The sequence below is a fragment of the Echinops telfairi genome, unplaced genomic scaffold, assembly GCF_000313985.2.
Source record: "Echinops telfairi isolate 266 unplaced genomic scaffold, ASM31398v2 ScPeMD7_18;HRSCAF=68, whole genome shotgun sequence".
Classification (NCBI taxonomy): domain Eukaryota; kingdom Metazoa; phylum Chordata; class Mammalia; order Afrosoricida; family Tenrecidae; genus Echinops; species Echinops telfairi.
Genome location: NW_022103915.1, coordinates 12956449 through 12978288, shown reverse-complemented (window position 1 = coordinate 12978288; position 21840 = coordinate 12956449). Strand labels below are relative to the sequence as shown.

At 60.9% G+C, this 21840-nt stretch overlaps 1 protein-coding gene across 1 annotated transcript in view; it reads right to left on the bottom strand.

Annotated features, from left to right (window-relative positions):
- Nucleotides 1-21840, bottom strand: part of CCDC88C (coiled-coil domain containing 88C) — a 126910-nt gene that overhangs the window by 3122 nt on the left and 101948 nt on the right. The window contains exons 19-27 of the mRNA XM_045288124.1: nucleotides 20193-20470; nucleotides 16931-17074; nucleotides 15609-15795; nucleotides 12989-13134; nucleotides 11873-11962; nucleotides 10601-10830; nucleotides 4761-4934; nucleotides 4288-4356; nucleotides 2638-2774 (exon numbers count right to left, since the gene is read on the bottom strand). Of these exons, the coding sequence (XP_045144059.1) occupies nucleotides 2638-2774; nucleotides 4288-4356; nucleotides 4761-4934; nucleotides 10601-10830; nucleotides 11873-11962; nucleotides 12989-13134; nucleotides 15609-15795; nucleotides 16931-17074; nucleotides 20193-20470 (1455 nt within the window). The remainder of the gene's footprint in view (nucleotides 1-2637; nucleotides 2775-4287; nucleotides 4357-4760; nucleotides 4935-10600; nucleotides 10831-11872; nucleotides 11963-12988; nucleotides 13135-15608; nucleotides 15796-16930; nucleotides 17075-20192; nucleotides 20471-21840) is intronic.

Here is a 21840-nt window from a genome sequence, read left to right as displayed (position 1 = left end):
GGACACACAACAGCTCCCATCAGTCTCCCCAACTCCCTGGAGCCCAGGTGCTCTGGCCCACCCAGATCCATGGGTGGCCCCGGACAGGACCCTCTGGGCTGGGACTCTGCATGCTAGGAAGCCTGTGGGAGCCCTTCAGACTTCTACTGTGACGGTTCAAAGCAAAAGTCCCACGATGGCATGGTCCCGCCACTGCGCAGGCAGCACAGGGACGACTGGGCAGTGTTCTGATGAGGTGGCAACCCAGTCCCCACACCTAACCGCCACCTGGGTGTCGCTGCGGGCAGGGCGGCACTCACTCATTAGAGCGGCAGTTCTCAACCTGTGGGTCTCAACCCCTTTCACAGGGGTCACCTGATTCATAACAGTAGCAAAATGACAGGAAATAGCAGTGAAAATACTTGTATGGTTGGGGGTCACCACCACTGTGAGGAGCTGTATTACGGGGTCGCGGCGTTAGGAAGGTTGAGAGCCACTGCTTTAGTACGAGCAGTTTCTTAGCACCCACGCTGGGGGGCGGGGAGTGTCAACTATGAGCGGGAGCCGACAGGATGGCAGTGGGTAGGGCCTTGGGCAGGCGAAGGGCCGTTCCAGGAGCCGGCCAAGTGGACGCAAAGGGGACAGTCCTGCCGCCACGGAGTCTACAATCTTGAGGGAGAGGGTCTGTACGTGGCAAGACCCAACCAAAGAAAAAGGGGAAGGGACAGAAACCACATCGACTGCCTGAGTCCAGTCCGACTGTGGAGAGCCTCCAGGACAGGGGCTGGAAATTCCCACAGGACAGGCAGCCTCCCCTTTGCCCCGAGGTGCGGCAGGGAGACCAGAAGCAAGGACAGAGACAGGACACGTCGGGCGGTGGGGCGGCGTCTGCCTGCCCCCCTGCTGGGGAACCAACTCAAAAACCAACCGCACTGCCAGGTACCCGATTCCGACTGGGTGCGGCCCACCTGTGATACACAGGGCAGGGCCGGTCAGTCGCTGACGGAAACAAGCAGGAGAGGTTGTTCCTCGATAACTCTCCCAAGCCTGGGGGAGAGCTGAGGTCACAGGTCACAGCCTGGAATCCGAGCACAGACGACCCCTCCCAGGCTCCCAGGGCACCGGGACTGGCTCCCAGGGGCAGATGAAGTGCTGGGAACCATGCAGGCTGTTGAGCACAAGCTCAACCATCCTTTTGAACCACTGGCCGCTGAAGGCTGAAGACAGAAGCAGGGAGCAGCGGCGGGCAGGTTCTCTCCCCAGGAGGCAGGAGAAAGTCCCCACGGTGGTCCCCCCACAGGCCTGGCAGAGAGGACAGGCCCCCTGTGGGGTTTGCTCAAGGACCTCTCTGGGCTCCTCCCCACACCCACCCCCGGACAAAAGGCTAAAGACCCTGGGGAAACAGAGGCAACACACTCCACCAGCTCCTGTGCCCCAGGGAGACACCTGTGCTGGGAGAAGGGGGAGAGAATGCCCCCTCTACCCCTGGGGCAGGAACAGCCTGGGTCCCCCTCACGAAGGGTCTCCCCCGGGAGAGGACCCCCACCTTCCGTGCGGGCGGCTCGGGGTTGATTCTGTCACTGCGGCTCCTGCTGCCGTCACCTCCCATCTGCCAGTGTGGGCAGCGGGTCTCAGCAGTCTCCTAACGCCGACTAGCACGGCAGGCCGGGGACGGGCTTCCAAAGTCAGCCAATGGGCCACTCTGCAACTGACTGTGGGTCACCACGAGTTGGGGGCCAGCTGGACATCTGCTAGCAGCAGCGACACTGTGGGGTACGTTGGAATCCCTCTCCCACACAGCACGGGCCAAACATACAGGGCGGAGCCTGGCTGCAATGGGAGAGGAGGAGGAGGAGACCCGGCTGTCTCCTGAACCAAGGATGACCCTGGCGGAGCTGGCAACCGGCCGCGCACTGAGGGGGCCCCAGCCAAAACAGAACCCACACCGAGGTCAGTGCCAGCCGAAGGACTCCACGGGCACGGCAAAGGCGAAGGAGCGGGCCACCTGCCGGCGTATGCGCCTCTACTCTGTCCCCGACGGCCTCAGAGCCCGTGTCTGGTTCTCACCGAGACTCACAGGACGGCAAGAGGAGCAGCGCCACAGCTGCACTGTCGAGCAAGGGTGGAAAGAGGACCAGACTCCGGAGCCAACCAGGCCTTGGCCTCACCACAGAAAACATCTTCCTACCTGTGTCACAGGTCAGAGGCTACAGAGATGAGGCAGACGACAGGCATGAACAATGAACCTCCAAAAGCAAAGACCGAACCCAAGGCCATCACGCCCATGCGGACTCACAGCGGCCGTCCAGAGCAGACAGAGCTGTCCCCCCACCCCCCCAGGGCTCCCGACCAACCCACAGGGAGGCGACAGGCGCAGAGGTAACCGGCACGGAGCCACGGCGATGAGGAGCCGGCATGTCCACGGGGAGAAAACACAGCAGTGAACTTGAACACGGTCCACGAGCGTGCCCACATCAGGAAAAGGAAGGAGAGAGACAGCCACGGAACCAAGCACCTTCCCTTCCAGAGCGAAGGGCAACGTCACACTGCCTAACACGGCGCGGGCCCGGGGAAGAGAAGAGGGACAACGGGCTACTCGAGGAGATCACGGCTGGGAACTCAAATGAAGTCTCTTCCCGAGAGCCCTGGGGGAGACACGGTGGGGAGACACAGTGGGGGAGACACGGTGGGGAGACGCCAGCCGGCTTCGGGCGGGAGGGACTTACCTTTCAGGCTCAGAGGCGAGCTGGTGCTGGATGTGTTCCTGCTGCTCTCTAAGCTGCCTGGCCGGGACGCTGCAGGAGGCGACAGGGTTCAACTCAGTGAAGGGCCGGTGACAGACCGGCCCCAGCTCAAACCCACCGAATCGGGAAAATCATGCAACGCAGCCAGCACGCGCACAGTCAAGGCAAGTGCCCCGATGGGGTGGTCTCCAGGAGGGGCTTCAAGAAGTTCGTGGGAAATCCCATTACCTGTCCAGTCCAGTTCCCCACAAACATTGTGATGTTCCCCATCTATGCCTACGAGGATGACTCCTCATTTAAGGAACCCCGGTTCCTCCGCTGAGCCCCGGATGAGCATAAAGGTGGCTATCGACAGCCTAACCACTAGCCCTACCCTGTTACTGCCTTCTGTTAGGTTTGAAGGCTCAGCAAGTCCAGGCTGTGGTGGTACATATGGTTAAGCACTGGGCGAGAAACCAACAGGTTGGCGGTTCAAAGAAGCCCTCTGCTCCGTACCCTCCCTTCGGTGCAAAGGTGCAAGGGCTCCTGGGTCGCTGTTTCTGTTCAGAGCCTGGTTTGACTCACAAAGGCGGGGAGTCTCTGCCTCGCCCTGCAGGAAGGGCACTGCCACTTACAGGCGGCCGCTGGGGTCAGCAATCGCACTCGTCCCTACATTTAGTGTTACCCACTGCAAAAGTACACGGGACCCACAGATGGTATTTTTCACTCAAATCGCGTGACTGCTCTACGGTGGGTTTTGAGTTGTCGTTTTCTTGTCAGCCCCACGACTTCCTGCAGCATTAGCCTGCTACGGGCTTATGTGCAGACAGATCTTACTTAAATGAGAATGTTGTAGGGAGACAAAGCAAACAAGCAAACAAACAAAAACAGTCAACATTCTGGGTTTTCCTTCCTTTTTTAAAAACAAGCTGTTTTCCCGTTCTTAAAGGGTTTTTAAATTTCAAAACCGTGAGAATAGAGAGCAGCTCTTCACTTCTGAGAGGGCAGGTATAACTTCGAGGTAAGCCTGGAATTTCTGCACTGGAGCAGCCCTGTGCAGCTGAGACAACGTGAGGCCCACGAGGAGCCTGCCTTCCAGAGACCACCTCCCAGCGCAGGCCACCAGCACAGGCAGACCCTGGGGGGCGAGTCGGAGCTGGGTGGGGGGTGACGCAGTGGCAAGGGGGGTTGTGTGAGATGGCGCCCCTGGTGGCACAATGGTGAAGTGCTCGGCTGCTAACCCACCCGTGGCTCGGAGGCAGCAGGTTTCCGTCAGCATCACGGCCCTGGGAGCCCCGGGGAGAAGTTCTCCCCGGCACTGAGACTTGGAGCTGGCTGGGTTGAGTTTTGGTTTCAGGGGTGCGTAAGCAGGAGGAGATCAGAGGGCTTGGGGACCTTGCCCGGTCCCACTTCAACCGCCAGTGTACCGTATTCAACCACGCTATTACCCCACCCGCCCACTTGGATCCCTTCAGACGCTGGACTTCCGCATGGGTCTCGGTGTGAAGGGCCTCTGTCGGAGGTGGGGGTGGGGTATGAATTACGCTCTTGCCCTAGGCGCAAGGCCCCGCGTGCAACCTCTCACCGCACTGCCGGTGGGCGGCGAGGTCCAGCTCCAGGGACGGCTCACACAGGGCGTCGTTGGAGTGAAAGCCTGCAGGGAAGAGGCCTGGTGAGGAACGGCCACCGGGAGTCCCGTGCCGGGTACCTGGGCTCAGGAGGGGGCTGTGGGTAGGGTCTGCCAACCCCCTGCCCCCCCAGGTCAGCCCCAAGTTTCCACTGCGCTTCTGTCGTGACATGGGCCTGGGGCCCAGCCAGTGTTGGAGGCGGCCCTGGGGAGCGGAGGGCCCGTGGCTGTCTGCTGACGTTCTCTGGCAGGGCTGAGTCTGGAACCCAAGTCCATTCGATGTCCGAGCCTGTCCGGCACCTCCCCACTCTGCGCTTACTGCCCATGTTGGAGGGAAAGCAGCCTCTCCTGCCTCTGACAGCCTAGGTCTTTAGGAAGGGCCCCAGCTGCAGGGCTCACCTCCTAGGCTCTAGGAGGGGTCCGGGACTTACTCTCGGTTCGGTTTGGGTGCCGGGCGATGGGCGTGGAGCTGGAAGGGACGGCTGCAGAGGTGCGAGCATTCAGCTCCCAGGAGCAGGACTTCACAGCGGGGTCGGAGGTCGCGTCTGGGCGGTCCAGGCTGCCTCCGTGGGGGGACCCTCGCTTTGCTTTAGGGTCCCCCGGGCCTGGGTGAGAAACGAGCGTGGAGAAATGAAGCCACGAGACCCTGGTCCCCAGCTGGGCCGCCATCCACAGCCTGGACGTGGGGCAGAAGGGCGCACACATCAAAGGACAGAAGCTGGGCGGCAGCTGGGACGGGAGGGGACCTGGCCGGGAGAGGCCCAGAGGCCGACTGCGGGATTGACAATCGGCTCACACTGTAGCCATGAAAGGCTAAGAGAAAACTAAGGGGCTGGAGGGTGGGGTGGCCTCCAGGAAGCCCCAAACACGAGCCACACAGATGCTCCAACCCTGTGACTGAGCATTTCGATCAGCGATTACACACTAGAGCCCTGACCACAAGCAATAGGAAGGGCAGAACAGAATGTCACGTTTCTCCTGGACGCTAGCCTTTCTGGCGCCAGAGGCTGGGGAAACCTCTGAAGCTACAGCCCAGAGGTCATCCTGAAACCTCAAAGGGAAAACCACAGCCCCCGAGGTCTTTGCAGGAGTTTGTCTTAGCTAAAAGGGAATGGCTGCCTGAGCGCCGAGCTCTGGGGCCGATCTCCAGGGAATCCCATGGACAGCGGCAACTAGAAAGGTCTAACAAGCACCTCAGAGGGCACCAGCTGGTGCTCCTGGGGCAGGAACAGTCAGGAGGGTGAGCGTGGCACGTAGCCAACGCCACACAACACGTGCGTGGAAAAGGCTCTCTCGGTGTCTGTGCGGTCGTGGTGCAATCACCACCAACAGTAAAATCTAAAAAGGAAGAGGGGCCGGCAGCTACAGAGGCCCAGGATGTGCGTCCTGCCGGCTGGCTCCCCTTACGATTTCAAAAAGAAGCTTATCGCCAACCTAACGGTGTTTTCCTTAGAAAGCATGGGACAAAATCTCTCGCTGGTAAAACTGACTGCAGGCAGGTCCGTACCATGTACTCCCGGCATTGTCTGGATTTCCTACCGTGGGCACGTGCTCTGGCCGGAGTGAAACTGGATGGTTTCAGAGCACAAGCCACCATGCCCGTTACCCGGAGGGAGAGGGTGCAGGGTCTCCCGTCACAAGACGAGGAGGACCAAGCTCCCATGGGTTTTGCAGAATGTCCTGTCCCGGGCACCCCAGGGCCCAAGACCCAATGTGGCCACCCTGGCCTGCGGTCCCGCCCTCCCATGGACGGAGCCTGCAGTGTGGGCTCGGGGCACAATCTGAAGCGCCCGCATCTTGCCCTGCGGTACATAACCCCGGTGAGAAGCAAGGTCCAAATCTAACGCGGGCAGAAAGCCCCACAAGGACTCAGCAGGCAGGGTGGGGGTGGAAGGGCGATGCATGGACAGTTGGCACACACGGCAGGGAAGCACGAGGCACGAGAACAGACAGCAGACTCAGGACACGGAGGACGGAGGGCCCGGCTCATGGCCGCCCAGAGGGGGCGGGGCTCCTGGGCTGGCCCACAGTTACCTTGTTTTCAGGGTGCCGTGGGTTCCCACCAACTACCAGTGCCAGATGCCCTCGAGGTCAGCCCATGTGTGTCAGGGTAGAACTGTGCCCAGGGGCTGTGCAGGGGCCGGCCTTCCAGAACGATATCACCGGGCCTTTCTTCCGAAGCACCTCGGGGTGGCCTCAACCCACCAACCTTTTAGGTCAGCAGCCATCTGCACACACCCCACCCCTAGGAGGCCCCTGCCTGGGGCAGTGCTGGTGGTGACGAAGGCCCGGGAAGACAGCATGGTTTCAAGGAGGGGTGTGTGCGATCAGACACGTGGCACAGGGACGTGGCAAGGACCATGCAGATGGACCAGAAAGGCTGGAGAGGCAGTAGCTAAAGGCCTCTGCTGACCAGTGATGCCGGCAGGGACGTCCGTCTGTCCACTACGGCGTCCCTCTCAGCCCCCAGGTTTCAGACGATGCCGGCACCGCCGAGACACTCCAGTGCGACTGCCCCTGGCACAGCACCAGCTCCAGCCCCCACTCGTCGGATTTTTCAAGGTCTCGAGCTAGGCGATGGGTCTCCCCAACACAGACCACGGCCACGCGGGGCCTGGTGAGCAGAAGCCAACAGTTCAGTGCTCTAACGGGGACAGAGGCGCAAGTGGCAGCCACGGGACGACCGCCCCCGGCCGAAGCACAAAGGCCTGGACGCACAGGAGACAACAGCTGGCCGGGCCACTCGAGATGCAAGCACATGGAGGTGCGCGGCCGCGAGACTTACTGCGTACGGCATCCTGGCCCCAGGGGGGCCCGCGCGTGGGCACGCGTGTGCCGAAGCGCCCCTAAGATTGAGCAATGCCGAAGGACGCTCCAGAGGGGCTGGCAACTGGTCTTCCACTGGGGACTCGGAATCCACGTGGGCTACTCTGGGCTCGGCCAGGAGTGGGGGCGGGGGTGAGGACCCAGACAGGTGGTCAGTCAGGCGGCCTTTAGGTACTGTTTTGTTGATGAAGTTCAGAGATGGAGGGGGACAGAGGATGGAGGGCACAGGACACAGGCAAGGGTCAGAAATCTCCAATGGCTGAGAAACAGACAGGCTCGTGCGGGGAGGGGGGGCTGTCGGAGGAGGACCAGAAGCGCAGGCGTTTAGAGAGGGCCGGGTGGCTGACTGCAGGCTTGTCTTTGTCTTTGCTTTTGCTTCTCAAAAAGGGGCTCTTTTTGCGTGGAGATGCTAGAGTGTAATCACCCGGATAAGCCGAGAGAGGAGAGAAAAAACAGAATCCAGTGAATGACAGGCGCAGTGAGGATGCCGCCGCCCACACCCGTCCTTTCTTCTCCCGCAGCACCACCTGGTGGCCAGGGTCCCACCCTGTCCCTGCTCACACAAACACAGCCAGGGTGACCCTCCAGGACAGGGCAGAACTGCCCTTGGGCCTTTCCCAGACCAGAACTCCTTATGAGAGCTGAGAGCCTCGTCTTTCTCCTGAAGAGCTGCTTAAAACCCACTGTTTTTGAGTCCAGGACAGCTGGAGTCAGAGAACTGCCCCTGGGGTTTCTGGAAGCCAACTGCCCATCCTTCTCCCTTGGCACGGCTGGTGAGCTTGAAGCTCCGGCCTCGTGGCCGGCAGCCAGTGCCTGAGCCAATGGGGCTGCTGTCCATCCCAGCCCATCCCGCCCCCATGTGGCGGGCTGCACTGCCCGGAAACTTCCCCAGGTCGTAATCTCGGGGAGCAGAGCACAGGAGAGCCGCTGGCTGGCTGAGCATAGCAGACCGTGTGGCTCCTTAGCTGTTGCACTGCCAGCAGGGCTGCTTCACCCTACAGCCAGGGGCCACTCTCTTCAGTGCCAGAGTCCCAGGGGCAGGCCCGGGCCAGGTCCAGTGGCATGCTTGCTTCCTCAAGGACCCCAACGCCACCATGATCTTTGCGGCAAGGGTTCCACCTTCGGGAACTGCGCTCTGACCGGTGAAGGGGCTCACGACCGATCCCCACATGCAGACAGGAGGAGCCTGGAAATCGCTCAGGGCTGTCCACCCACGAGTGGTCACAGCTATCACCAACTGTCACAGACCTGCTTCACTCCAGGGAAGGAGGCTCGGCTTTCGAAAGAGTTACAGCCTCAGAGATGCCCCCACCCCACCCCGCCTCCCCCGTGCTGCTGGCCTACGCGTGGCTCGGCACCAACATCCACGTGACAGCAGGGAGGCTGTGTATTTGTCTGCTCACTCGAGGGGCAGTTCCACTGCGGGTCGGTTTCCCCCCCCCCACAGAGGTTTTCCCAACAGGACGACGAGGTTGATTGTTACAGGCAGGGTCCACCTGCCAGCAGCCCAGCAAACGGAAAGGCCAGGGTTCTGGAAGTCCACAGGGCTGCTGTGAGTCGGAATCTTCCTGCCAGAACGGAGCTTTTAGGTTCAACTTTTCAAGAAAGTTGAGATGATGGTTATCAGAACATCACACAGCAGCTCAGATGAAAACCCGAGGCGACCGGAGCCCCGGCAGAGAGGCAACCACCACGCCGCGGGAGCCTCTACCTAGCCTTTCCCCCAGCGAAAAACGGGGTACGGGCATTGGCCCCCAGACACCATATGTGTATGTGAACGTTCCCCATTTGCATTTGAAAATGGCATAGCAGCTACTTGGGGAGTGACTATGACCCCACAAAGGCTCGGCACATCCTACTCAGAAGACGGCCTGGCGCTGTCCTGGGGAGCTGGACAGAGCCCAAGGGTCGGAAGGGCAGGCCTGCGTTTCTCAAAGTCCTGGTGGCCTTCCCCCAAACGGGGCCCACCACGAGGCACGACGCAGGCTTGACACAGCATCGGGAACGGGTCTTTCAGACAAAAGCTGGAAGTCAGACAGCGTTTAGGGGAGCAGCTGTGTCTGAGCAGTGCCCCAGCACACCCGGCCCCCACCCTCAACGCCTCTGGGGTTAGGACACCTTTCACAGTCACTGGTGCTCACACCGGTCCGGGTGGCACCGTGGCAAACCGCCCGCCGGTGCGCGTGCTCCTCTGCCCTCTCGTGAGCAGGCACAGAAACCTGCCTCCTTCAGCGGGAGGACCGACCTGGAAAGATCCTCCCCGAGGAAGCCTTGTCTGACGATTGGAGTCTCCTCTCTGGAGATCCAAACTGTCCTGTGGTACTTGGATGAAAGAGTGCAACACAAAGGAACTCCATGTCTCAGAGCCTCTGGGAAGCCCCGAAGGAGAGACCGCCGTGAAAGGCCAACTGTCCGGGCTGGTGGCACAGCAGGCAGCCCAGGCCGGGGAGAAGACCCATGCCGACTTTCAAAGCATAAGACACCATGGCAGAACCGCACAAGGTCTTCCGGAAGGAAGACCTTTGGACCACCAGGCACCTAGTGACCGGGGATCACAAGGAGGGAATACGGAGTCTCGGCCTGGCCGCCACGGTGCCGCGAGGTCGCCACTCGGGATTTTACGTACCTACCCGTCCACACGGTGAGCGATACTTCCTGTGAAACTAGCCAAACCATCCCCGGGCCAAAGCGCCACAGGCCCAACCTCTACTCGCTGCTGGTCAGTAGCATGCTTACCAAAGTCGGAGGCCAACATGCATGGCCTCCAGGTTCATAGGAACACGCAGCACCCATGTTCCCACATACATGCCCACTCTGTTCACATGCACGGAAATACACATGCCTTTAGTGAACACACACCTAAAAATACACATGCCTTTTCATACACCCCCCATATTCCCCTCATACACACATCCTCACACACAAGTCCCATATGTGTCTACACAAACCCTCCACCTTCTCATACACGCACCCCTGTTCCCACATAGACATACCCTGTGTGCACACACACCCCTCTCCATTCCCACACACCATGCAACTACACATACCCACCCACGTTCACCCACAAATCAACACACGTCCTTAAAGACACATGCAAATGCACACACCATTCAACGTTCACACACACATCCACTCGTGCAGACCCACAAACAACTCCCCATGTTTCCACACATGCACACGGACATACACCCCACAGCGCCTCCATGTGGCTGTACACACAAGTAATCAGAGCTACCCTCACATACCGCACACACACACAAGAATATACATTCCCTTCATGTCCATGTATAGGCACCCACCCTCCATGCCTCCGTACACACCCTCCACATCAGTGTGCACACACTCCATTCTCCCACATTGTGCACCACCGCACCCCCACCTGTCTGTGCACACACACCGTGCTCCTGGGCAAGCACCAGCTCTGAGAACCCCCTGCAGCCCCTACCTCTCCCCACGGGCCCGTTGGGGGCGTCTTGCACTTCGGTACCGCTGGGCCCCACCGGGGCAATCTCGGGGGTCTCCGGCGGCGACCTGAGAGGCTGCGACGCGGCCGGGTCGGAGGTCTCGGGCTGCCAGGCCGGGCCGTCTGTGCCGGATTTCAGCCGCTCTCGTGACGCCTCCTTCTTTGGTTTGATGAGTCTGACTAAGGCTCTGGCTCCAATCCAGTGGTTTTTCCTGTGAGGGGAGCAGGTTAGGAGGACCCTGGTGGGCTCGGGCTAGCTCGGTCTGGGGAGCTGGCTGTCCAGCACCCTCCCCACGGCCAGCGTGTTGGCAGTGGCCTCAGCCCGGCGCCTGCAGGCAGAGGCAGGCACAGGGCGGAGACCCACACCTGCAGAGCCCAGCTGACTGTCCAAATGCCCTGCTGTCAGGAGCTGCTTCCAGAGCTGCTCACCTCTGACCAGAGGAATCAGGGCCAGGGGAGGAGCTAGGTCACAGGACCCAGCGGATCTGGGCAGAGCAGCAGCCAGCCAAGAGGGAGCATGCTGCTGGGACATGGCACTGCGCCCGGGTCGCCATCCCGACTGAACAAAACAGCCTCGAGTGAGTCTTACACGAGGCCCCACCCACTGCCTTTGGAAAGTCCGATGTCTCTGTGGCCTCAAAGGTGAGCCCCAGCTGGTTTGCTGAGCTCCTTGGCTGAAGGGCAGGCTGCGTTCAGGGCCTGGGACAAGGGAAGGCCCTGCTGGAGAGCAGTCTGCCGGGAATGAGCCGGTCCCAGAGACACTGGCTGGTCACTGCCTGGGGACAAGCACGTGAGGCTGGAGCCGTCCCAGGGCCCAGCAAAGCCAGAGGAGTTCAGGATGGGCCCCAGGCTCCTGTGCTGGAAGATTCAGGGTGCTGACCCATGCATCCCACCCCCGCACCCCCTCCCCAAACAGGCACCTGGTTGCCTTATGTCATGACAAACATCTGACCAGGAAGCCCCTCCACTCTGCCTTCCTGACCCCCAGGGTGCTATCCCCATTGGGGTTCGTGGCTGAACTAAGCCGGGCCTCTTCGAGGATCGAGGCCAGCTGGCACTGGCGACCTCTCTCTGGACCCGCTGAGAGGGGGTCACGGCGAGGCGCCTGGAGTGGCCTGCAGATAGAAAGCGCTGGTGCGCAGTGGATGGTGCAGGGGGGCCCCCAAGGACACTGCTGCGGGACCCCAGGTCACCCTCCTCCCACCTAGGTGCTTCTCCAGCCAGGGCTGGCACTCCCAAGGGGAAGTCACTCACTTCTTTGGGGCCGGATCATAGAATTTGTACTGGTCCATGATTTTCTCTTCCAGTTTTTCCTTGTGTCTCCGCAAGGCGTTGAGTTTGTCTCTGGGAGCAGAGCAGAGTGGAGACAACACAAAGAAATCAACCCTCGGTCTGCTCGCCAATCAAACACAGGGGCCGGCCCCAGGAGTTTCCTGGCTGGCCCAGTGGGCCCGAAGTTGGACGGGATTCCCACAGGATGGTACGCTGACCCTCGGAGTCATCGGGCTGGGAAGATGTGGCCGGGAGCACTGGAGACGGGTCCCGGGCGGGGAGGTGCTTGCTAGAGTGCCCGAGGTCTGGCCATATTGTGGGCTATGGGATCGAACCAACGGAAGACTCGGGCTTGGGAGCCCAAGAACTTTCCAGCCACATTCAGTCTGGCAGGTGGAGACGGACGGAGGGCTGGCCCGCTGCAGGGACTTTGGCCCATGTCACAGAACCATACGTGGACACCTTGCCGAGCAGGGCATCTGACGTGCTGTGTAAACACTGACCTCAAACACGCTCACATGTACATGCAAATATATGCACATATATGTTGTCTTCGGTACCTACCATTCTAAAAGACAAGGGGATCACCACACACACACACACACGCCATTGGTGTCGACTCACACGACCCTATAGGACAAGGTAGGCCTGCCTCTTGGGATTCTGGGACGGCAACTATTTACGGGAGTAGAAAGCCCGGGTTTGCTCTGGTGGAGCAGCTGGTGGTTCCAGCTGCTGACCGTGCAGACTGCAGCCCAATGAGGGCAAGCGCAACACAGCAGAGACTGCCCCCTGGGGCACTGAGCCCCACTCGAACACTTTGGCTTGGACTGCGGCCTCCCTCGGAGACCTGTGTCAGCACTGCTGCAGGAGCTTTGGGGGGGGCTTTGGAAAGCACACACAAGCTCCCGTCCCAGAGATGGAGAACCATCCGGGAAGCCCAGAGAGCGGAGGTTGGGAGGTGGTCTGTGCCCCGGTCCTGGGACGGCCACGGTCTATCAGGCTGCTCTTCGCCCAGTCACGGGCAGGGGAGCCGGGCCCTCCCTCCACAGAGCTGGGGGCCGGGACCGCCCACCCCGCAGCGGGCGCGGCCCTCACATGTACTGCTTCTGCTCCTCGTGGTACTGCTCCTTGCTCTCCATGCTCCTCTCCAGGAGCAGCCGGTTCTGCTGGCTCAGCAGCTGGATCTGGCTCAGGAGGTGGTGGTTCTCTTCCTCCAGGTTCCTCTTGAGTCGGGAGAGCAGCTGCGAGAGACCAACAGAGGCGCTGGGACGGCACAATCCCACGCCCAGGCCTAGGAAGGACAAGCCCAGCCAGCGCGCCCTCTGCAGAGCCACCGCCCGGCGGGGCAGCCCTGGTGATGTGTGGTGACTGAGCGAGCGCTCTCGGCGCCGCTGGTCTCCACGCAGAAGCACCGGACCTCTGAGCAATGCAACACGGGGATCAGTGATGCCGACTCCCGCACAGTCGGAAACCAGCGTATAACTTACAGCCGGCCCTGGACCACAAGGGTTTGGACTGTGCGGCCCACGGGTGCTCCCTGTCACTGTGTGGCCAGCTCGGGCTGCCAGGATGCGCCCCAACACCCAGTGCTGCTTAAGGAGTCCAGCCAAGTGGCCCGCCCCCACCCCAGTTAGGGGCCCGGAAGGGCGAGGGGCTAACAGTCACGGGTCTTGTGGAGGAGCTTTTACAGATTACATGTCGACGTGGCATTTTAGGTGAAACAGTTGAAATCCGTGTTTCCAAAATAGGTAACACTGGCGCCTCCTTCCCAGGGATGGGGGTTGTTGCTGGAATGGTCTGCAAGAGCAGAGGCCGACACGCTATCCTGGACTAGGGGCACAGCCCAGAGCTTCCCATGGCCAAGGAGGCTGTGGAGGCATGTGCGTTTCTAGAAAAGAGGAGGTAGGCCCTGCCTCAAACCAAAAAGCCAAACTCCCTGCCACCGAGTTGATGCCAACTCACAGCAACCCTGCAGGGCAGAGAGGAACTGCCCCTGTGGGTTTCTGAGACGGTCACTGTTTACGGGAGTAGAAAGCCCCATCGTTCTCCCAAGGAGCAGCTGGAGGTTTAGAACTGCTGACCTTTGGATCTCAGCACGACGTGTAACCACTAAGCCACCAGGGCTCTGTTTAAACGAAGCATTCAAAGTAATTTCACCGGTCTCTTTCCATGTCTGAGATGTAGCAACTAGGAAACCAGACCTTACCTATGTGGTTTCCAAACATTACAGCACAGGTGTGCTCTAGAAGGTGGGGGGTGGGGGAAAGGAAGAGGGGGGGAGAAGAGGCTGCGTACATGTTTTCTGGAGCGAGCCAGGGTGTCCTATTTCTGGCCTCCCAGGATAAAAGGCCCTGTCTCTGCACAGCGACACCACCTGCTGCAGTCACTCAGAGACAGCCTGAGAGAGCCTGTTGATGCGCCGGCGGGAGGGGCTGCTGAGAAAGCTTTAGTTCTGGGCACCAGCAAATGGATTTGTGCAATGTTCACCCGCCACAAACTAGAGCTGGTGTGACCCCAGCCCCCAGGGCAGACAAAACCATTCTCGGTGTGAGCTGCAAAAAGCCGGCTGAGGGCTGGGTTTGGCTCCTGGGCTGTATTTCGCCAACCGCTCACTGCCAAGTCAGTGGTTTGAAACCAGCAGCGGCCGGCAGGCGACCTTTGCATACACGGTGCTTCCAGGAGCGATGTTAAGTGCTATGGTTTGGGTAGCAGACACGTTTCGATTGGTGGACTTGGATGCGAGGCCCGCCTGCCATCAAAGAGCCGGCAAGACCTCTGGAGAGGCCCCGGGCCTAGCGGGCGTGCACTGCTGCTCTTCTGCCCCATTAGACCTTGGCGTGCCACCATCAAACAGGTCTCCTCTGGGACAAACAGGCGCCCCGAGAGAGTGAGAGTGGAGGAAACGGGCCCTCCCCACCCCTCCCCTTCCAGCTGAGCCCCCTCCTGGGTACTCACGGCCTGGGGTTTGGTTGACGCTGTCTTCCGCGTCATTGTCCTGCCCCGGCCCCTTGCCGGTTTGCTTAAATCACGGGTGATCTCTGCCACATCCCACCCACCCCCATTTCTGCTCACATCATCCTTCCCCCTGAAACTGCCCCCACCCTACGTGTCGAAACCATAGCAGATGCCTGCTCTTGCCCATAGCCTCCCCTCAGACACCCGGACGTACCCACCTGCTGGGTGCAGAGCCTTCTGGGAGTCCCAACAGACACCTTTGCCTCGGCCCTGCATACCCACCCTCCAAAACACGCACACTCCCCACCTGAGTGGGGGGCTGCTGGAAAAATCACTCAGCACCCTAGGCCTAAGCTTCCTCCCTGGTGATGCCCCACGGGGCTTCCACGAGGCCCTCAGGGCAAAGCTGCTTGAGGTGGTGGTCCGCAGTCAAAAGCAGGGGTCTCGGAGGTGAGAACGAGACCTGGCCTGACTTCATCTAAGAAGCCCAGCTGCTCGAGAACACGGCTCCGTGGCTGCAGGACCGCCCAACAGAGGACAGCTGGGGGCTCTGGGGTCACGGCTGACTTGGCAACTCAGGTCCTGAGCCGAGTCGGCCACCTCACGGGTGGGGCAGAGCCCAGAACAGCACAGTGACCGAGCTTTCAGACGGTGGCTGAGGGCACAGATGCACCGAGCAGGCGGCGCCCATGTAGCACCCAGCGTGCCCACGGCACCGTCCCTCGCCATACACCCTCTAGCATGTCCCCGCACGCCTCACCTCACAATGGTTGTCCAGCTTGGTCAGCGAGATGTCCATGGTCTGGTGCTGCTCCCGGAGCTCGTCGAAGCGGGCCTGCCAGCGGTTCAGCTCCAGCTGCGAGCTGTTCAGCGAGGTCTTCAGCTCCTTGGTGTGGGCGTGCAGCTCCTCATATTCGCCCTTCAGCTGGTGGTGCAGGAAGCTGACCCTGCGGGGGGAGCGGGGGCCAGGGGCTCAGGGGCATGGCCTCGGCCCTGGCCCAGCGCTGCGGTGGCTTGCTGTGTGGCATCCAGCAAAAGCTCAACCTCTCTTGGCCCTGAGGTCCTTCATCGGTAACTGGACAGAGTGAACCACCCGGCAGGTGTCTGACTGGGCTCTGTGGGGTTCAAGAGGTGCCTGGGGTCCCGTCCTCCTGGCAAGCAGCTCTGGATACAGCCCCAGAGCCCGCTGCTGCCACACTCTGGTGTTGCTTGTGCAAGGGCTTCCTTGCTGATTTGTTGTTGTTTTTGAACTTGGGACCTGAACATTTCTCCTCTTCCAATCGCTTTCCTCCAAATCTAACTCCCGCTCCTGGAACCCTGCTGGGCCAGGCTCTCCCTCTTGCCCCTGGTGACACCCGTTCACCTGCATGCTACCTGCTTGGCCTGGGGGGGGGGGGTCTCAGCTGCTAACCCCCAAGAGGCACTTCAGCCTGGCCTCACAACCTAGCTCTGCCCTGTCTAGGAGCCAGGACTTGACCACCCCCCACCCAGGCAGTTCGACTTCTCATCCATTCACGCAGGATGGCCAGGGCCCCGCCTTCCAGAGAACAGGCGAGCCTGAGCCTGTGCTGGTGAAACCACCACCCCACCCCCGCCCCACAGGAGAGAGGGGAGAACCTGCGCTTGGTCCTTACACCTGGGCCGCCAGCTAGAGTCTAGAGTCACCTGTCACCTCGTCCCTGCCCCGTGGCACGGAGCCCATGCCGACCCACAGTGACCCTTTAGGATGGGGTTGAACTGGCCCTGTGGATCACGGAGACCGTAACTCTCAACGGGAACAGAGTCCTGCATTTCTACCCGAGTGGCTGGTGGTTTCGAACTGCTGACCTTGCGGTTAGCAGCCCCAACGTGCAACCAAGACACAGGATTGTGGGTGGACGCCCTTGCTCTTCCACCGTGGCGGCTGTGTGCCAGGGTCCATGGGACAGGGTGCAACTGCCCCCACGGGGCTTCCTAGGCCACCATCGTTACAGGAGCACCCCACCTGCCTCTCTCACCTCTCCATCCGCTGCCGAGCACCTGACCTCTGCCCGACCGGGCTCTTCCTGTCTCCCCTCGGAGGCCGTCCACGGCTGCGCTCACCTGTCCAGCTCTCCCCGCAGCCTCTGGTTCTCGCCTGCCGCCACGGCCCGCAGACCCTGCTCCTGCTGCAGTGCCTCCCTCTCTGCCGCCAGCACCTTCTCCAACTGCTCCAGCTCCGCTCTGTGCTTCAGCATGTCGCCGTGCCTGGGCGGGGATGCACACACGGGCTAGTCCCTGCAGGGCGCACGGGCCGAGGGGGCAGTGGGAGAGGCTCTGCAGGCAGCAGGGCCCAGCCAGGGGGTCTGCAGCCCAGGCACTCAGAACGCTCCTCTTCCTCAAATGCCCCCCTCCGAGAGCCTCCCCTCCCTTCTACGGACCCCGAGAGCACCCAGCCACTGGACCCTCTCAGAGAGCTATAGACACAACACGTTCCTGCCCAGGTCACCTGGCACCGACAGGGCCGGACGAAGCCATGACACACACAGTGGTCCTGGTACCCAGACCTCTCACCCACCTCAGTGAGGCAGCGCCCCACCTTGGAGACCCCATTCTACTTGTTTATGGGGTCTTCTAGGGGCCAGAGGCCTGCTCAGCTGGCCCCAAGCAGCTGTCTGAGGCCAGCCTGTGTGCACTCACTCACATGCATGCACTCACCCCTCTCTCACACACCCATGCACGTCCAGAACCCAGCAGGGGTGGGCTTAGGTCTGGGTCCCTCCTACTAGGAACTCTGGTGAGCAGCTGTGCCCCTTGGGTGGCAAGTTAGGCCGTGCTTCACCAACAGGGTGAAGGTCTAAACCCACCCAGAGGTGCCGCAAAGAAAGGCCTGGTGATCCGCTGCTGGAAGGTCAAGCCTTAGAAGCCCTGCGGAGCCGTTCCACTTTACACGGCCGGGGTCCCCGCATGCTGGGACCGGCTCGAAGGTGACCGGTCCCAGGTGGTGCCAACAGTGAAGGTCTCGGCTGATCTCCAGGTGGTGGGTGGTTCTGTCCACCCAGAGGTGCCTCGGAAGAAAGCCCTGGCAATCTGCTCCCAACACACACACACACACACACACACACACACACACACAGCGTGCCGTGAGCTGGACCCACTCAGCGGCAACTGCGGTGCTGGTGTGGTGGCTATCTCTGAGTCTACAGCACAGCCAACTCAGGCGGACAGTGGAGGAGAAGGACAGAGTGCTGACCAGCCTGAGGCTGCTTTTCCAGCCCTGCTGGCCAGTCGTCACTGCTGTGTCCAGGGTGGCCCCGTGCCTGTGCAAGTCCCAGGGATGCCGGGGTGGGCTCGGTGGATACTCTGCATCTCCTCCACCCTGACCCCTTCACTCAGAGACTGTCTGTCGGGGACCACCCAGTGCTCCTCCCCAGTCATCAATGCCCTGGCCAGAGGGTCACCAGTGCCCACGGGCAATCTATAAGATTCCCCCCTCCCCTGCCTTACAACTTGGAGATTAAGCAGGCCTTGACAGCAGATATGCCCCCCCACTCCCATCCAGAAGGCACCTCTTTAACTGTGGCACCTCCGACTGTCCTTCTGAGCATCACCGGTGCCCCAGGGGACAAGCACCCCTCTGCCCACCTCGCCCAGCCTCTGACTCCACTGCCACCACGGGCTGGACTGGAGCCATTGGACAAGAGCCAAGACCCACCAGGCTGCTATCTGTGTGGCCTTTGGACTCGGGCAGAGGGACTGGAAATCTGGGAGGGCCCTGCTGACTTTTCTCACCCAGGGACAACTCTGGATAGGGCAGTAGTCTAAGCATGACAAACACGGCGTCCACGCCTGCTCCCCAAGAGCCACCCAGCTGCAAGCTCGTATGCGGGACACGGCTCAGCCCAGGGTCTGCAGTACGAACCCCAGCTGCTGACCCAATGCTGACTCATGGCGGCCCCACAGGACAGAACTGCGTCATCGGGTTTCCGAAGCGGGCACCATCACAGGGGCGGACAGCCCCACGTTTCTTCCGCAGGGCAGCTGGTGGGTTTAAACCACGGTTTCATTACAACTGCCGGCCGGCCGCTGCTGTGGCTAGGTGCCGAGTCGGCTACAACTGTCAGTGCCCTTAAGAGCCATGGAAAAGCCCTGCCCAGCCCTGCGCCGTCCTCACAAGAGGGTTCTTCGGCTTGAGCCCATGGCGGCGGCTATGGTGTCCGCCCATCTCGTCAAGGGCCTTTTTGTTGCCCCTCTCCTTTAAGCGCCGTGTCCTTCTCAGGGACTGGTCTCTCCTGACAGCGTGTCCAAAGGACGTGAGACAGAGTCCCACCCTCCTTGCCTCTAAGGAGCACTCTGGCCGTCCTTAATCCAAGACAGATCTGTGTGTTCTTGGCAGCCTTTCAATATTTCAATATTCTTCACCAGTACCACGGTTCAAACGTATATCAATTCTCTTCGGTCTCCAAGCTCCTACTGGAGGGACCAAAATCTAACTCACCACTGCTGGTCGACGTCCACTGCCAGTGACCCTACAGGACAGCGCACGGCGGTCCTAGTGGGTGTCCAAGGCGGCCATCGTCACAGAAGCCACTTCCACGCCTCTCCCAGAGCGTGGTGGGTTCAAGTGACAACACCTTTCGGGCAGCAGCCTGGCACACCACCAGCACTCAGTACATACCCGCTATGGGACGGGGCGAGGGCGCCGTCTGACTGCCGTGTCAAGTGAAAGGAACTTAGAGCTGGCCCCGACACTCAGACACTCACAAACCGGCAGCACTGCTGGGGATGGCCCGATGGGGGGACCATCCTCCCCGCAGACAATTCTGAGTACCTACTGCACGTACTGCATGTGGGGCTGCCTTAGTGTGCAGCCCCGTCCCTGCGCCTGTGTGTGAACTGACCCACAGCGGGACGCTGCATGGGTCAGGGGTCCATAGGGAATGGAGAACGGTGGTCCCTGTGGCCTGTCCACTTAGTACACACCCCAGAGCCCCGGAATTTAGAGGTTAAAGAGAGAAACCTGGTCAGAGAGGCGAGGCCTGGGGAGACCGAGGCAGGCCTCACACTGCTGGTTGAGAGTTCCCCCCACACCAGACTCCTAGTTCGGAGCGTAAAGTGGGAGGAAGGGCAGGCCACAGGAAGGCGACGATGCTGGGCTTCACGAAGCGGGGGCGGCCAGGGACCCCCAAACTCTCCGATGATACCCGCGGCCTGTCCAACTCGGCCCTGTCTCCCTGCGCCCCGCCGCCGTTCCTGACAGCTCGCCCCTCTCCTCTTGTCCCCACCCTCCCACCAAAGGGGCGCCCCAGCGCCGGCTCCGCCTCCGCGCAGGCGCAGACCTCTCCGGGGTGGGCCCGCCCGCCCCACCCACACCCCACGGGCGCACCTCTCCGCCAGCTCCTTGTGCTCCAGCTCCAGGTTGCGGTGCAGCGTCTTCAGGCCGCTGTGCTGGCGGATGAGGGCCTCGAACTCGGCGGCCTGGTGCTCGTGCAGGGCGCCCAGGCGCTCGTGGTCCTGCAGCAGGGCCTCGTGGGCCGCCGCCCGCTGCTCCTGCTGCTTCTGCAGGCTCTCCAGCTCCGCCTCGGTGGCCGCGTGCTGCTGCTGCAGCAGCGTGCACTGCGCAGCCAGCGCGGCGCTCTGCGAGCCCAGCGTGGCGTTCTCCACCTGCGGCGGGGCGGGGGACGGGACGGACGCTCACCACGGGGTGGGCATTCACACACCGCCACCCCGGGGCTGCACGAGAGGACCTGAGATCCAGGCCCAGGTGACCCTCTGGGCAGTTGTCACCTGGGGTTGCTCTGGGGCGGAAGCCACATCGTGGCACCCAAGCCAGCAAGCCTGGGAGAGGTGGCCTGCCGGCAGCCAGCTCCCACCTGCAGGCCCACTGCAGGGCCAGGACGCACCTCAGACTCTCAGGGAGGCAGAACCCAGAAGGGGCTGAGGGCAGGTCCACGCCCCCCTCCAGGAAGCCCACGGAGTCTGTGGGCACACTGCGTCTTCTCCCAGGCTAAGCTCCCGGGCTGCCCTCTTGGGCCATTGGGACACACCTGTCTTCTAGGAACCCTGGTGGTGGAGTGCTTACGTGCTGGGCTGCTCAATGCAAGGGCAGAGGTTCAGAACCAGGAGCCACTCCCAGGGAGAAAGATAGGGCTCTTGCGTTCTGGTCTCAGAAACTTCCTGGGGCAGTTCTAACCTGCCCTCAAGCACTACTGAGTCGGCATCAACTCCATGGTAGTAAATTTGGGGTTTTGTTTGTTTCTTCTAGAACAAGTGGACCGAAAGTCAGATGATCTGAACAACCTATCAACCCACAAAGCCTGATTATCTTTGCACAAGACTGCCCAGTAACGGAACATGCTCTCGTCCTACCAGACGGAGCGGGTACCAGAGAGTCCCTATTCTGGGCCACAAAACGAGTCTCCATACGTGTGAAGGCATTCAATCCACACACGGTATGCGCCCTCACCACGCGACGCTAAAGCTAAAAGGGGAGCCCCGTCACAGGAAGATCTCTAGGAAAACCCACGGATCACAGGAGAAATCCAAAAGGCATTCGGGACATATGTGAAGCGGAATGCAAGGAAAACTGCAATGTATTTCAAGTTATGCAACGCCTGCTAAGTCAGGACTGGTACGGAGGAAGAGACATCCAGGTGGCCTAGTGGCCTCATGGTTTACACGGGAAGATCAGCAAGTCGAATCCACCAGCCAGTTCTCAGGACCAAGATGAGGCTGTCACTCCGTACGGAGCAGTTCTACTGCCCAGAGGGTGGCCGTGAGTGGAACTAACTCAGTGACGATAGCTTTCTGGACGCGCCTGTTTTTTAAAAAAGCTTCAGTGACCTCGGCTCCCACCTTATTAAAACCAGAACAAATAGAACCCGGGGTAAGCAGAAGATGGGAAGTTACAAAAGACCAGAACAGAAATGCGTGACCGAAGGAGGAAAGCTCAGGAAAGGCCCTAAGACCAATCCGTGAACCTCGAGGCCGACTGACAGAGGAGAGGGAGGAGACCGAGTCAAGAAGAACCCGAG